Raw genomic sequence first — 16,505 nt, forward strand, 5'->3', positions numbered from 1 at the left:
ATTGACCTGGGGAGAGGGCCATGGTACCATAGCTAACAGCAACCTCAAACTCTTGGACTCAAGAGATCCTCTTGCCTCCCGAGTAGCTGGGACTACAGGTGCCCACCACAACACCCAAACAGTTTTTCTATTTTTAGAGACAGGGTCTTGCTCTTGCTCAGGGTGGTCTCGAACTCCTGAGCTCAAGCATTTGAGCCCTGGCCTCCCAGTGTGCTACGATTACAGGTGTGAGCCACCACACCTAGCCATGAACACTAATTTTTTTATCATTAGCCATATAACATACTCCAAAGTACATTTTATTTATTTTTTTTTTTTTTTGTAGAGACAGTGTCTCACTGTACCGCCCTCGTGTAGAGTGCCGTGGCGTCACACGGCTCACAGCAACCTCTAACTCCTGGGCTTACGCGATTCTCTTGCCTCAGCCTCCCGAGTAGCTGGGACTACAGGCACCCGCCACAATGCCCGGCTATTTTTTGGTTGCAGTTTGGCCGGGGCTGGGCTTGAACCCGCCACCCTCGGTATATGGGGCCGGCGCCCTGCTCACTGAGCCACAGGTGCTGCCCAAAGTACATTTTATTTAAAGTATATGTGTGAGTTTTGGTTTCCTTCTCAGATTATATCTAAGTTGATAAATTCAACAGCTTAGAACACAGGGTAATTTGTTTGATCCTTACATGACAAAGGAAACTTCTGTGTGTATCTGTTCTGTGGAAGTAGCAGTTCCAACCCAAGCCAGCCACTGGATAGCATATGGCCTTTCATTCTAAAAAAGACCAGGTGAGAGTGGACAGATCACAAAAGATCTGTCACCTGGAACTGGATTTCACAGTTCACTGTCCAAGCTTAAGTCTGTGGCATCATATTCATGTGTGAGGAAGAGTTTTATTATCGTTGTACTAATTTCTAAATTCATTTGGACTATACTGATTTTAACTTCGACTTACTGTCTCGGGTATTTCCATAGGCTTGCCCTCTCACCAAGCTGCTCTCAGCTCCAAATTGTCTGACTTGCATATCTGCCTTGTGTTGTATATTTCTAAATGCTAAAGATACATAGAAATAAACTCAAAAGTTTTGGATAATATTTCAAAACTCTGGAGAGAGCCATTTTAATACTACGTTAGATGTTTTTGAGTGCTTTCAGAATGTGACACCACTGCACATATTAGAGACAATTTCCACTTCTGGAAGTTAATGACTTCATTTTTTTTGACATACCTGAGTAACGTACTGAGCTGGAAGCACTGCATAGCCCACATTGCCTGTTCCCGGAGCTGGCGCCAGGACAGTGCCTGGTGGCAGGTTGGTGAGGTTGGGCTGAATCTGCGGCAGTGGTGTGGCAGGCATGATGAGCCGTTGCTGTGGCTGGCTAGTAGTTACGATCTGTGAAGTTGGGTTGATTGGTTTGGGAACAACCTAAAAATAAAGGACAAATATTAATGATCACAAAAATAAATTTTATAGCTACTCAATTTAGAACAAATCTCTCTCTCTTTTTTTTTTTTTTGTAGAGACAGAGTTTCACTCTATGGCCCTCGGTAGAGTGCCATGGCATCACACAGCGCACAGCAACCTCCAACTCCTGGGCTTAAGAGATTCTCTTGCCTCAGCCTCCTGAGTAGCTGGGACTACAGGCACCCGCCACAACGCCCGGCTATTTTTTGGTTGCAGTTCAGCCGGGGCCGGATTTGAACCCGCCACCCTCAGTATATGGGGCCGGCACCTTACCGACTGAGCCACAGGCTCCACCCCTAGAACAAATCTCTTGTACCTAAATCTGAATTTTCTATTTAAACAGTAAATTGTTGGCCAGGCAAGGTGGCTCTCACTTGTAATCCTAACACTCTGGGAGGCCGAGGCGGGAGGATCAACCTGAGCTCAGGTGTTTGAGACCAGCCTGAGCAAAAGCAAGACCCTGTCTCTACTGAAAATAGAAAAACTAGCCAGGTGTTGGCTCAGTGCTTGTAGCTCAGCAGCTGGGGCACATGCACTGGGGCTGGTAGTTCAAACCCGACCCAGACCTGCAAAACAACAATGACAACTACAATGTTTTTTGGTAGCTGGGTGTCGTGGCAGGTGCCTATAGTCCTAGGTACGTAGGAGGCTGAGGCAAGAGAATCGCTTAAGCCCAAGAGTTTATGAGGTTGCTGTGAGCTGTGACACCAAAAAAAAAAAAAAACTATCCAGGTGTCCTGGTGGGTACCTGTAGTCCCAGCAACTTGGGAGGCTGAGGCAAGAGGATCACTTGGGCCCAAAGTGTGAGGTTTCTGTGAGCTATGAGGTCACGGCACTCTACCCAAGGTGACAGAGTGAGACTGTCTCAAAATAAATAAATTAAATAAATAAAGTAAGCAAATTGCCTATTTGGGAAAAGCTGAGAAGTTACTCACTTGTTTGACAGCCTGAGCTGAGACAATTGGAACTGACATCCGCACTGGGGTTGTATTAACAACCACTGGCTTTGCTTTTTAAAAAAGGAAAAAACAAATATGAGCAATTTATTTACAGAAAATAGTATTTCAAACACCTAACAGTACTCAGCTCTCCCAAGTTATCCTCAGGAAAGAACTAAAGAATTCCATTTGTTTCCTATTTTAAGCAATCCTTATTCAGGATAGTTAAATTCAAATTCAAACAATTTCAGAATTGCTTACCTCAACTACCAGAGAATTTATATCTAAAATAGCTATGAAGGTATTTGTTCTGTGAAATTTGGATTCAGTTTAGAGGCCCTACTTAGGGATGTGAAGGGCCACAGGTGACCTTGAGGTTGTAAGTTCTCCACCCCAGCCTATCTACTTTATTAGAGAATATTTGTAGGTTCAAGACATTTTATTGAAAATACTTCATGACGAGTTGGGGGCAGTGGCTTATGCCTGTAACCCCAGCACTCTGGGAGGCTGAGGCGGGTGGAGTGCTTGAGCTCAGAGGTTTGAGACCAGCCTGAGTAAAAGCAAGACCCTGTCTCTACCAAATATAGAAAAAGTTAGGCAAGAGGATCTCTTGAGCCCAAGAGTTGGAGGTTGCTGTGAGCTATAACGCCACGGTACTCTACCCAGGGCAACAGCTTGTGACTCTGTCTCAAAAAAAAACAGAAAGAAAGAAAGAAAAAAAAAGAAAATACTTCATGGGGCCGGACGAGGTGGCTCACACCTGTAATCCTAGCACTCTGGGTGCCCAAGGGGGTTGGATTGTCTGAGCTCATAGGTTCAAGACCAGTCTGAGCTAAAGCGACACCCTGTCTCTAAAAATACCCGGGCATTGTGGAGGGCGCATATAGTCCCAGATATTTGGGAGGCTGCAGCAAGAGAATCACTTGAGCCCAAGAGTTTGAGGTTGCTGTGAGCTATGATGCCACAGCACTCTACCCAGGGACACAGCTTAAGATTCTGTCTCAAAGAAAAAAAAAAAAAAACAGTGAATTTTATGGTATATATGAATTATATCTCAATAAGATTGTTACAAAAAAAGACTGTATGACCATAAAATAAAGGAGTCAATCTGATACCCAACTTAAAGTTATCCCCATTCTGTTTTAATTCTTGTCACTTAAACCCAACCATTAGAAAAGTTTAATAACCATTGTAGACTGTTCTCAGCAATATTAGAAGGAATGAAAAGGTGAGCCTGAATTTATGCTTGGAACATAGGAGAGTGGACTCTCTCAACCACCTGCTCCTTGGAGCGGAGAAGATGGTCCCCGTTCCACAGGCATACAAAGCAGAAGCCAACCACCCGTGGAATCAACTTCCAGGGGTCCTGAGAAGTAAAAGGGAAGGGGTGTGATCTCCCTCAGTCACAAAAAATGGAAAAATGTCCCTTCTCCCTCTCTCCCCACATGCAAAAATATGTGTACACTTGTTAAACCCCTCCCCCGGAAGCTCCCCAAATGTAGGAACTCAAGTTTACATAGGTTTGGCATCTGCATGCTGAGTTTTAACTGAGTTCAAGGGAATGAGGAAAATATAAAATGAAGTGGTCATAAAGAGAACACCATAAAGTCTCTAGGGAAGGGGAGGGCATATAACTAAGGCGCAGGTCTGTGTCTCTCTTCCTCCTTCCCTCAGCACACATTGCTAACTACTATTGCAGTTCTCAAAGACGCTGCCATAATCTTTTATTTTTTAGTCTTTAGAAGGAACGCTGAACAATCCTTTACAATAGCCTCCTTCCAAACTTCAGAAACCATACCTGCAAGTGTTTGAGGCTTTTTAATTTCTTAAATTGTTTCCTCTTACCCAGATGGTATATTCTGAAAAGGTTAACTAGGTACTCCCCTGGGTGCTTCTACTCTGCTGCCTGCCATTAAGACCTTAATTAACGTGGTGGAGCCTTGGAACATTGGTTCTTGTACTGCTTTTGGAGGAAAATGTTCAAGAGGAGCCCAATTTCCCTTGGCATTTAAGTACATCCCGCATAAGAAATTAGGGCTCGGCGCCCTTAGGTCAGTGGTTGGGGGGCTGGCCACATACACCAGGGCTGGTGGTTCAAACCCGGTTCGGATCTGCTAAATAACAATGACAACTACAACCAAAAAACAGCCAGCGCTGTGGTGGGCACCTATAGTCCCAGTTACTTGGTAGGCTGAGGCAGGAGAATTGCTTAAGCCCAAAAGTTTGGAGTTGCTATGAGCTGTGAAGCCACGGCACTCTACCCAGGGCAACACAGTGAGACTCTGTCTCAAAAAAAAAAAAAAAATTATACATTTAACTCATTATTCCTGTAAAATTATATTATATATACCTAGATCTCTTACGGGGCAAGACAGAAAGACAGAAAGAGAAAAATATAAATGGACAAAAGGGGAATTGCCTGGGTGGGAAGTGTGTGTGGGTGGGAGGAGGATATCCAGACAGCGAGATGCAGGAGGCAGAGAGCTAGTGGGGAAAATGGAAAGGCCAAGTTAAAGGTAAACAGCAAAAAGAGGGAAGAAGCAAGGAAGCAGAAGTGAGATGAGGGGCTGCCAGGAAAGAAAAAGAAAAGGAGAAGCAGAGACAGGGAGAAAGATAGACACAAAGCTAGAAAAGAAGGCGCCAGTCCACTCTGCGTTCGGAATGTACCTTTCCCTCTGCGCTCCCTGTGTGTTCAGCTCCCTCTTTTACTTATACTAAACTTTACTTACGCTCATTCTTGCTAATGAGTAAATTCATGTTAACATTCATTAGAATTAGCCCATTAAATGGATTCTCAGAATACTATACACACAGAAACACAAATATATAGAATATAACCCTTATATCTAATAACTGCCTTATATTCTGAAACCTAAGTAGACTGGACTTGTAACTTTAAGTACTGAGAAAATATAAAATTTGATTCCCTTAGTCAACAATATGCAAGTTTCATTTGTCTTCTCATTAAGAATATTAGGATAATGATTTTCTTCCAAAATCATTTTATAGAAGAATTAGAAAATACAATGACTGGAGTGTCTAATGTAATACGAAAACACACCAAAATACTGTTTACTCCTTTAAGTAATTTGAAAAAGAAGTAGTTTTTTTCTTCTACACTTTCCCTCAGGTGACCTAGCCATCAGCAATAAATAGCTCTAAACCTCTGATGTCTTCATAAAAAGGAGAGAGTAACCAACTGGTCTTTAATTCTTCTATTTACTTCCCATAAACAACAAATCATTGGTTTGCTATCAACTGCTTTTTGACAGAAGGTAAAGCAGTCTTCCAAGGAAAAACTTAAGCCCTCAACTACAAAATACCATGATCCTTTCATGCCATTCAATTTTTTAAAGTAGATAAATATGGAGAAATATTATATACATGCCTGTGTATATGTATCAGGGGAAGGAGGGTTAAACACAAACAAGAAACTAGGGAGGCAACACATAGGAAAACCCTCCAGAAAAAAACACACGTGAGCAAAACACAACATTTTAATCTTTAGCAATTATAGATTCAAAATGCGTAAAAGCTGAAAATTATATTAAGTTCTTACTTTTCATTATTTGTCATTTCAACCAACCCAAACCCTATCAAGGAGATTAATAGTTCAGAAAACAAATAATTTAGTTACCTTTAAATCTGTCGCACTGGCATAAAAGGTAAGTTTTTAAAGCAGCAATAAAAAGGCTAACAAATGAACGAGCTATGATTATTACTGGTATTATACTATCAGTACACAGTGTACCAATTTCAAACAGAAGGAATACTATAGTTATATAAAACTCTGATTCTATTTCTTTGCCTCCTATAACAGCCACTGATTCAAACTCTTCAGCTGAAATGCCACACTTAATCAGGATTTCAACAAGAAAAGGATCAATGTTCTTGAATAATGTTAAAAGAATTAATTACTACTTTTAAAAAAATGGTTACTAACCTTGCTGAAGAGGCTGAGTGTTTGTACTGGGATTCTGACTAACTGGCTGAGTTGAGCTACTGGCTGTTGTGGCAGTAACAAGGCGGACATAATGAAACTTGCTTCCAGGCACTTGAATCTGCTGGACATTGGGAGCAGTTGCCAGAGGAATAATTGTTTTAAACTGTGATGTGCTCACTCCTCCAACAGTGATGGTCTGCACAGTTGACTTCACTGCCTATTAAACAATACAATATGGCTATCATTAATCTGGGATTTAACTTTCCAACTCCTTGTAATTTATGACAAGTAATAAAATATGTTCCTGTATTTCATCAAAAGCTGTTGAAAGGAACAACCTGTTCAAAGAGAAATGAAAAGAACAGTAATGAATACACGAGTAAAACCAAAATTAAATTTTCTTCTCTAGTAGATAACATCCTTGGTGGTCCCAATCATATGACTTGCTATGAAGAAATTATTACTTAATTTATAAGAGCTTATACAGTTTTTTAATACCAGGTAAATTTTACAAGAAAAGGGTGATCTTAAAACTCCCAGAATTGGTTTGGTGTCCACAGCTCAGTGGTTAGGGTGCTGGCCACATACACGGAGGCTGGCGGGTTTGAACCCACCCTGGGCCTGCTAAACAACAATGACAACTGCAACAAAAAAATATCCAGGGCTCGGCGCCTATGGCTCAAGCGGCTAAGGCGCCGGCCACATACACCTGAGCTGGCGGGTTCAAATCCAGCTGGGACCTGCCAAACGACGATGGCTGCAACCAAAAAAAATAGCCAGGCGTTGTGGCGGGGGCCTGTAGTCCCAGCTACTTGGGAGGCAGAGGCAGGAGAATCGCTTGAACCCAGGAGTTGGAGGTTGCTGTGAGCCGTGATACCACAGCACTCTACCCAGGGTAACAGCTTGAGGCTCTGTCTCAAAGAAAAAAAAAAAAAAAAACAGCTGGGCATTGTGGTGGGCACCTATAGTCCCAGCTACTTGGGAGGCTAAGGCAAGGCTGAGGCTTGAGCCCAAGAGTTTGAGGTTGCTGTGACTGTGATGCCACAACACTCTACCAAGGGTGACATAGTGAGTCTGTCTCAAAAAAAAAACAAAACAAAACACAATACAAAACTCCCAGAATTAAGTCCCATATTCAATACAGAGAAAAAAGGAAACAGATGGTTGGCTTATTGCTACCCAACAAATGAACTATGATAAATTTTATATTCCCATATTTATAGGAGGAAGAAAATGAAAAGAAAAATCCATATTACACCTCTGTCGAGTCCAGTCATTTCTAAACAGTTTATAGGCCAGCTGTGGTGGTGGTGTGGCGGGCGCCTGTAATCCCAGATACTCGGGAGGCTGAGGCAAGAAAATCGCTTAAGCCCAAGAGTTTGAGGTTGCTGTGAGCTCTGACACCATAGCACTCTACTAAGGGTCACAAAGTGAGACTCTATCTCAAAAAATAAACAAACAAATAGCTTATAATATTCCCCAGGTACAAAAGTACCTACAGCATATGGGTAGGAGGACAAATTCAGTCCCATAGTACCCCAGTTTTATTTGTCTGGGGAACTCATTTGGGGTGAATCAGGTCTGAGTCAATGTAACAATTTTAATTAATTAAAATGACTGAATCATTTAAAATTGAGGATTAACATTAATCCTTTCCTTCAGTCTGACAGAAAGCAAGAGGACCTCCCTAAAGCTAAGACGGAACGTCGCAGGCAGAGCAGAAGGGACAGTCTTCTCACACGTCACTGGCTGATGTTTAACCAACACATAACACACCATTGGACAAAGTTCAAACCAGTCTCCAAGTAGTTGTATAGTATTATTTTTATAAATAAAGAATTACATCCCTGCCTAGTCTGTAAAGCCCTCATGCTAAAAGACAACTGATATCTATGATAGAAGAAATCTATATCCAGTATGTGGATAATTACTTCTGAAAACTTGGAACATTTTCATCAAAGACCAAGGGAAAGAAAAAAGAATGCCATTTGTATTGGAAACTGCAGTCAATAGAAATGACTTCAGCATAAAATAATTCACATATTACACCATTAGGAGAGGCATGAAAGAGCAGATTTGAAATAAACATAAGAAATAACACCATTCCATAAACATTTAACTATCCACATCACTAAAGTTTATGCCTTTAAGCACGTTTTTCTTATTTTGGAATTTTGAAGACATTGTCCACTTCAGCAAAGTCTACTGAGCATCCACTGCCTTAATAAAAGTATTCTGAACAGAAAATAAAAAGAAATAACAACAGCCAGCGCAGTCGGGAGACACGACACAAAGGGCAGAATGTGTGAGTGTGGAAGCTACTGGAGAATCAAGCAATCTAAGAGACAAGAATGGAGAATGGTACAAGAGAACAGTCCTTCACATATTGGAGCAAAACGGGGAAAATGCACTGAGAAACACTGTGCTTCCAAAGTAACAGCTACGTTTACTGGGTATTAATATGCATCAAGGGCAACACTAAACACTGAAGATCACCTGATTCAAATCGAGCAACCACATTACGAGGTGGGTGTGACACATCACAAGGGCAGAGGCTGGTTAAGTCTGCATAGTATACCTCTTCCTATTTCTTTTCTAAAAATTATACTTTATTGTGTTTATTTAAGGTATACAATATGATGTTATGGGATACACACTGATAGTAAAAGGTTCACTATTAATGTAATAAGGAAAATTAACATAGTTATCCATCATCTCCAATAATTGCCCTTTTTTGTGGCGAAAGCAACTAAAATCTTCACATTTGGCAGAAATGCCAAATACAGTACAATTTTCTTACCTGTAGTCCTGTGTTGTCTATCAGATCTCTATCCTTGGTTATCTATCCCACTTATCCGTTACTTAATGTCCTCTGACCTGCACCTCCTCCCTTCTTCTGCCTCCAACCCTTCCCCATAATCACTGTTTTATTCTCTCTGTATATTTGACTATTTTTTTTTTTACGATTCTACAGATAAGTGTATCATGTAATATTTTTCTTTCTATGTCTGGCTTATATCACTTAACATAATGCCCACCAGGTGCATTCATGTTACAGCAAATGGCAAGATTTTCTTTTTAAGGCTGAACAATACCCTATTGCATATATAACATTTCTTTCTTTCTTTGTAGTTGTTATTGTTGTTTGGCAGGCTGGGGCCAGGTCTGAACCCACCAGCTCCTGTGTTATGTGGCTGGCGCCCTAGCCACTGAGCTACAGGCGCCAAGCCTGTATATATAACATTTCATCACAGATTGTTTATCCACTCATCCCCTGTGGACAGTTAGGTTGTTTCCATATCTTGGCTCTTGTGAATAATGCTGCAATAAACATGAGAGAGCAAATACCTTCACAAGGTGGAGTACAGAGATCTTCACAAGGTGTCAATTTCATTTTCTTTGGGTTGAGTCCCAGAAGGAGGTTTACTGGGTAGTTCTACTTTTAATTTCTTTAGAAACCTCCATAGTATTCTTCATCATGGCTGTACTAACCTATATTCTCACTTACAGTGTACCAGGGATCCTTTTCCTCAACACTCTTGCCAGTATTTGCTATCTTTTGACTTTTTAATAATAGCATCCTAATGGGTGTGAGATGGTTATTTCATAGCAGTTTTAATGTTTCCCTGATGATTAATAATGTTAAGCACCTTTTCATATGTCTGTTGGCCACTTTCGCATCATCTTTGGAGAAATGTCTATTCAGGCCCTTTGCCTATTTTTTAACCGGGTTGTTTTTCTGCTATTGAGTTGTAAGAATTCTTTATAAATTTGGATATTAATCTCTTATTAGATAAATGGTGTGAAAATAGTTCTTCCCAATTCTTAGGCCATTTCATTTACTATACAGAAGTTTTTCATTTTGACGCAGTCCCATCTATTTATGTTTGCTTTTGTAGCCTGAGCTTTTGGTGTGGTATCTAAAAATTCATTGCCAAGGCTTATATCTGGGAGCTTTCCTCCTATGTTCTAAGAGTTTCATAATTTCAAATCTTCCATTTAGGCCTTTTATTCATTTTTTTATGGTGTAAGATAAGGATCTAATCTCATTCTTTAGCATGTGGAAATCCAGGTTTCCCACCATTTATTAAACGCTCTTGTTTCCCCATTGTGTCCTCTTGGTGTCCTTGTCAAAATTTAGTTGACCTTATCTGTGTTTGGATCTATCTCTGGGGTGTCTATTCTGTTCCACTGGTCTATGTGTCTGTTTTTATGCCAATATCATACTGTTTTGACAACTATAGTTTTGTAATGTAATTTTAAATCAGCAATTGTGATGCCGCCAACTTTTTCTTTCTCAAAATGTTTTTGGCTATTTCGGGTCTTTTGTGGTTCCATATGAATTTTGAGATTGTTTTTTCCGTTTCTATGAAAAATGTCATTGGGACTTTGATTGCATTGAATCTGTAGAGTGCTTGGGTAGTATAAACATTTTAACATTATTAATTCTTCCAACCCATGAGCACAGGATATCTTTCCATTTATTTGTGTCTTCTTTAATTTCTTTTATCAATGTTCCTTCTGTTCAACTTTTCCATATCTTAAACTTCAAGCTACAAATCTTACAAGCTGTACATAATTGGATCCTTTTTTTAAAAAAGAACTGTATTTTTCATCTGTATGTATGTTTACATTTAACATAGCTAATTAAACATGTAGCTTTAAATCAATCATTGTATTGTTTCCTATTTAAATCACCTATCCTCTTCTGTTCCTTTTTCACTCGTTTCTTGACTTCTTTTTAGTTAAGTGTCTTTTTAACTCATTTTCCCAAGTACAAAGTCTGACAATTAAGTTTGCAAACATGTCTCCAGGCACTTACATTGGTAGCACTGTACAAACAACTCAGTAAGGTTTCATAACCTCAGTTGATCAGTGTCTCAGTTGTAGTCCTGTCAATGTGTGATGGTGTTTTGATGAATCATGTTCATTACTGTTGTTGTGTGATTTTGTGTGCTGTCGTGATCAGAGCTTGAATTAGAGCAACAAACATTCATAAATTTCTTGCTAAATCTAGCAACAGTGTAAGTGAAATCAGGGACATATTAGTCCAAGTTTCTGGGTATAATGCTATGAAGAAAATGACAGTGTACAAATGGATTAACTGTTTTTCTGAGGGCAGAGAAAGTGTCACTGATGAAGAGAGGTCAGGGCAGCCAGGAATGAGCAAAACTAATGAAAATATTGCCAAAATCTGTCAAATTATGTTTCAAAATTGTCACCTGCCTATAAGAAGCATAACAGAACAAGTAAACATTGATAAACAGGAAAATCTTCACTGAAAATGTTAGCCAACAACTCATGGGTCTTGCATCACGATTAACGCACCAGCTCACACAGCACTGCACACTAGCAATGTCTGTAAGGGAATTTTTATCCAGGAAACAAATAACTGTTTTGGAACACCCTTCCTACTCACCTGATCTGGCCCTCAACGACTTTTTTCTTTACCTGAAGATAAAGGAAATATTGAAAGGAAGACATTTTTATGACATTCAGGACATCAAGGATAATACAATGACAACTCTGGTGGTCATTCCAGAAAAGGAGGTTCAAAATTGGTTGGGTGCAGTGGCTCATGCCTGTAATCCTGAGCAAGAGACCTGTCTCTACTAAAAATAGAAAAACTAGCTTGGCATTGTAGCAAGCATCTATAGTCCCAGCTACTTGGGAGGCTGAAGCAAGAGGATCGCTGGAACGCAGGAGTCTGAGGTTGCTGTGAGCTATGACACCACAGGACTCCACCTAGGGCAACAGAGTAAGACTCTTTCTCTCAAAAAAAAAGGTCCAAAACTGCTTTGAAGGGTGGAGTAGGCATAGCTTCCCAAAGGTAGTACTTAGAAGGTGACTGTAGTCATATTCAAAAATGAGCACTTTTTTTAGGATGAGTTCACAAACTTAATTGTCAGACCTTGTATTAGCTTGTTATTTATACATTTTGTTACTATTCTTTTAGTGGTTACATTAGAGATCATGATATACAATTCAGGAGTATAAATCAATACTTTACATACAACCAGACAATGAAAGAACCGTAGCACACGGACACCATTTATTCTTGCCCCATCTTTGTGCTGTGTCACACAAAACATATAATTCTACATATAATTAAACTTTGATATTCATTTAGCTTCTTCCACAAATTTACCCTTTCTTTGCTTCCCACACCCATGATCCCATGCTTTCATTGGGATCATTCTCTTCTGTCTAAAAAACTTCCCTTCAGAATTCACTTAAGTACAGGTCTACTGATAACAAATTATCTCCATTTTATTTCTTAAAACATAGCTAGTCTTAGCTTGGTGCCGTAGCTCAGTGGTTAGGGCACTGGCCACATACACTGGGGCTGGTGGGTTTGAACCTGGCCCGGGCCTGCTAAACAACAACAACAACAAAAAAAAATAGCCAGATGTTATGGCAGGCACCTGTAGTCCCAGCTACTTGGGAGGCTAAGGCAAGAGAATCACTTAAACCCATTAAGTTTGAGGTTGCTGTGAGCTATGACGCCAAGGCACTACTGAGACTACTGAAGGGCGACATAGTGACTCTGTCTCAAAAAAAAAAAAAGCTAGTCTTTTCTTTGTATCTAATCTGTTGATAAACCCATTTACTGAGTTATTAATCTTACTTCTAAGCTTTCAGTTTGAAAAACACTCATCTGATTTCTTTTAATAGTTTCTAGCTCTCTGCTGAAATTGTTCGTCTTGTTAATTAAATTCTTGAATATATTAATATCAGTTATTCTGAAAGTCTGAGCCTGATCCACCCATTACCAATATCTCTTGGTTTTCAATAATTTTGTCTAGTCTCCTGGAATGTCTGACAATTTTTAATAAATTGATAGACTCTATTTATAAAAAATGAAGATGATAATATGAGGCTCTGAATGATGCTATCTGTCTCAAGAGGATTCACTCTGGCTTCTAGCAGGCAGTTAAAAGCAGAGGCAGAGCATCCTGAACCAATCACAACTGAACTAACTTGAAGCTGGGCTTCAATCTTTGTGAGGCCTTGTCTACTTCTGATGCATAACTACTTCCTCCATAACAACACTTCAGTGGCCCCAACTAGAAAGACTTGAGTATTTAGGAGAGTTCTTCCTTCTTGGTAAGGCCTGAACTCCAATTTCTGTCCACAGCACTCATAAGAGTGCCAGATCTGTCTGCTTAGCCTTTCAACTTCCCACAGTCACCTTCTGCTCACCTTCTCAGTTTCTCAGCCACAACTTACAAATCAGCCATTGCCCCAAGGAGAAGTGTCACACTGAACATCAGGCCGACCTCTCTAGGCTTCCCTGTACTCCTGGATGGTGGCCTCTGAAGTCCTGGCTCCCTTGGTAGATCTCCAATGCCTTCAAACAGATTTTTAAAATATATTTCACTCTGCTTTTTAGTTATTCCTGGTGGGAGGGTTGGTCTGCAACAAGCTAGTTCTATAGAGCCCAAAAGAGAAAATTCAGATTGCCCGGATTTTAATCTTTAAACCCCACCATTCCTAGTTGTGTGACCTTGCTTAGATATCTAAACTTCTGAAAATACAAAAATCTTACCTTTCTCATAAGAATGTTGTGAGGATTGAGTTAATTTACATAAATTATAAAAAACAGCATGTCACATAGTGCCATGCTTAGTATGAGTTGCTATTTAAATCCTCATCACTGATACAGATATCAATAATGCCCGGTTTAGATGGAAAAACTGAAGCTCAAAGAAATTAAGTAACTTCCCCAAGGGCACACAGCTAAAAAGTAGCAGAGCCTGAATTAGAAGCTGATCTAACTCCAAAGCCCATTCACTGAACCAAAACATTACACTCCCTCCTACTATAGATGCCTGATGAATAGTTATTAAATAATTGAATAATGTAAATAGCATCTACTCCTCAAGAACTCTATTAAGGACTAACATTACACATCTGCCTCTAAGAAACAAAAAGCATTTTTTAATTACTTGGTATATCGAACAGAAGTATAAACAGCATTTTTTAGAACTCTTCAAGTTTTATAATAATCTTAGAATCACAAGAAGTTACAAAGCTAACAAACATCCCACATACCCCTCATTTGGCCTCCCCTCATACAATAACATCTTACTAACCATTGAACATTATTAAAACCAGGAAATTAATAAATGGTAAAGTACTATGATTAAAGTCACCAGTTGTTGTTCTGTTTTGCTTTTGTTTTCTTGAGACAGGGTCTCACTCTGTTGCCTAGGCAGGAGTGCAGTTTCTATCATTCCCCATTGATTTGAATTATCATACCTCACTGCAACCTCAGACTCCCAGGTAGCTTGGACAACAGGTGTGAGCCACCATGACCAACTAATTTTTTTATTTTTTGGAAGAGGTGGGGTTGCCCCTTTGCTCAGGCTGGTCTTTAATTCCTGACCTCATGTGATCCTCCCACTTCAGCCTCCCAAAGTGCTGGGATTACAGGCATGAGATACCATGCCTAAATACATTTTAATCTGTACTATTTCCTAAGTCATTTCTGTTTTATAGAGCAATATAATTATGTATTTAAGATAATTTCTTTGGTCAGTATTTTCCAACTAGCAAATGCTAAAAGTCCTTTTTTTGAGACAGTCTTACTACGTTGCCCTCGGTAGAGTGCCGTGGCATCACAGCTCATAGCAACCTCAAAAACTCTTGGGCTAAGGTGATTCTCTTGCCTCAGCCTCGCAAATAGCTAGGACTACAGGTGCCTGCAATAAGACCAGGCTATTTTTTTGTTGTAGTTGTCACTGTTGTTTGGCAGGCCCAGGCTGGGTTCAAACCTGCTAGCTCTGGTGTATGTGGCTGGTGCCCTAGCCCCTGAGCTACAGGCACTGAGCCTAAAAGTCCTTTCTTAATTGCACATTTACTTAAAATGGAAGGCAGCATAAAACATTCTTCTTTTTTGTTTTACAAATAAGCGATCTTTCTTTACTTAGAGGATTTGGGAAGATATATATATGTGTGTATGTGCGTATATGTAGATTATATATACCCACAGGATGTCCATAAAGCTTATGTGCAATTTAAATTCATTTAATATTCTAAATTGCACATAAACTTTATAGATACTCTGTGTATAAATATATATGCAAGTATGGCAATTCGAAGACATATAGATATGGCTTAACTGATATCCAAAAACACTGAATTTGTTGAAACACATATTAATATGCCTTCACAGAATTTGTGACAATGTTTATAGAGGTTATTATCATGGAAAAATTATCTACATAATCCTAATTCCCAAACTTCAGATTATTAAGATAAATAAACCTACCAAGAAGCAAACCTGAAAGCTTTAAAATGTTTTCAAGCTAAAAGAGAGAAATTAGAAAGTATTAAAAGATAGGGCAGTGCCCGTAGCTCAGTGGGTAAGGTGCCGGCCACATACACTGGGGCTGGCGCGTTTAAACCCAGCCTAGGCCAGCTAAAACAACAACGACAGTTGCAACAAAAAAATAGCCGGGTGTTTTGGAGAGCACCTATAGTCCCAGCTCCTTGGGAGGCTGAGACAAGAGAATCGCTTAAACCCAAGAGTTTGAGGTTGCTGTGAATTGTGATGCCACGGCATTCTACCCAGGGTGAGAGTAGACTGCTGTGGCTGGTCTAAAAAAAAAAAAAAAAGAAAGAAAGTATCAAAAGATAAATATTATATGTATTATGTGACCAATGATAAGAGCCAAATCTAGAGATGGCTACCAGAACTTCAGAACTGATTTATCAACTGGTAAAATATAAAATAGATGTAAGGCATTCATTTGCTACTTTTAAATCTAATGTTTTATTCATAGTTACTAATTATAATGACAAAGACAAATAATTTAAATCTAATGTATTAGTATCCATGGAAACAGTCATGTTAAGAGTCAAATGATCATATAAAGCAAAACTGGACAAACTGCTTTAATAAGGTGTCATGATCAGAAACTGGCCCTACTAAGGATTAAAACATATCAAGATAGAGCATATGGAGCTGGCCTAGGATTATAGTGCTAAAGATCAAAGGACTAGATTAAATAAGCCTATATATAAAAAAAGTTCATGATGAAAGCTGGCAATTCAAATCAATGGAGAATGGTCATAAACACGCACTGGCATCTGGTCTGAGGAAAAAAGCTGATCCCCGTATTTCACTCATTAAAGTCAAATGGATCAAAGATATAACCTAA

At 39.5% G+C, this 16,505-nt stretch overlaps 1 protein-coding gene across 6 annotated transcripts in view; it reads right to left on the minus strand.

Annotated features, from left to right (window-relative positions):
* LIN54 (lin-54 DREAM MuvB core complex component) overlaps positions 1–16,505 on the minus strand; it is an 89,107-nt gene that overhangs the window by 14,739 nt on the left and 57,863 nt on the right. For all 6 annotated transcript variants that reach the window (XM_053597158.1, XM_053597316.1, XM_053597085.1 and 3 more), the window contains exons 5-7: positions 6,340–6,556; positions 2,394–2,467; positions 1,222–1,419 (exon numbers count right to left, since the gene is read on the minus strand). In XM_053597158.1, the coding sequence (XP_053453133.1) occupies positions 1,222–1,419; positions 2,394–2,467; positions 6,340–6,556 (489 nt within the window). The remainder of the gene's footprint in view (positions 1–1,221; positions 1,420–2,393; positions 2,468–6,339; positions 6,557–16,505) is intronic.

This window comes from Nycticebus coucang, chromosome 1 (assembly GCF_027406575.1).
Source record: "Nycticebus coucang isolate mNycCou1 chromosome 1, mNycCou1.pri, whole genome shotgun sequence".
Taxonomy (NCBI): domain Eukaryota; kingdom Metazoa; phylum Chordata; class Mammalia; order Primates; family Lorisidae; genus Nycticebus; species Nycticebus coucang.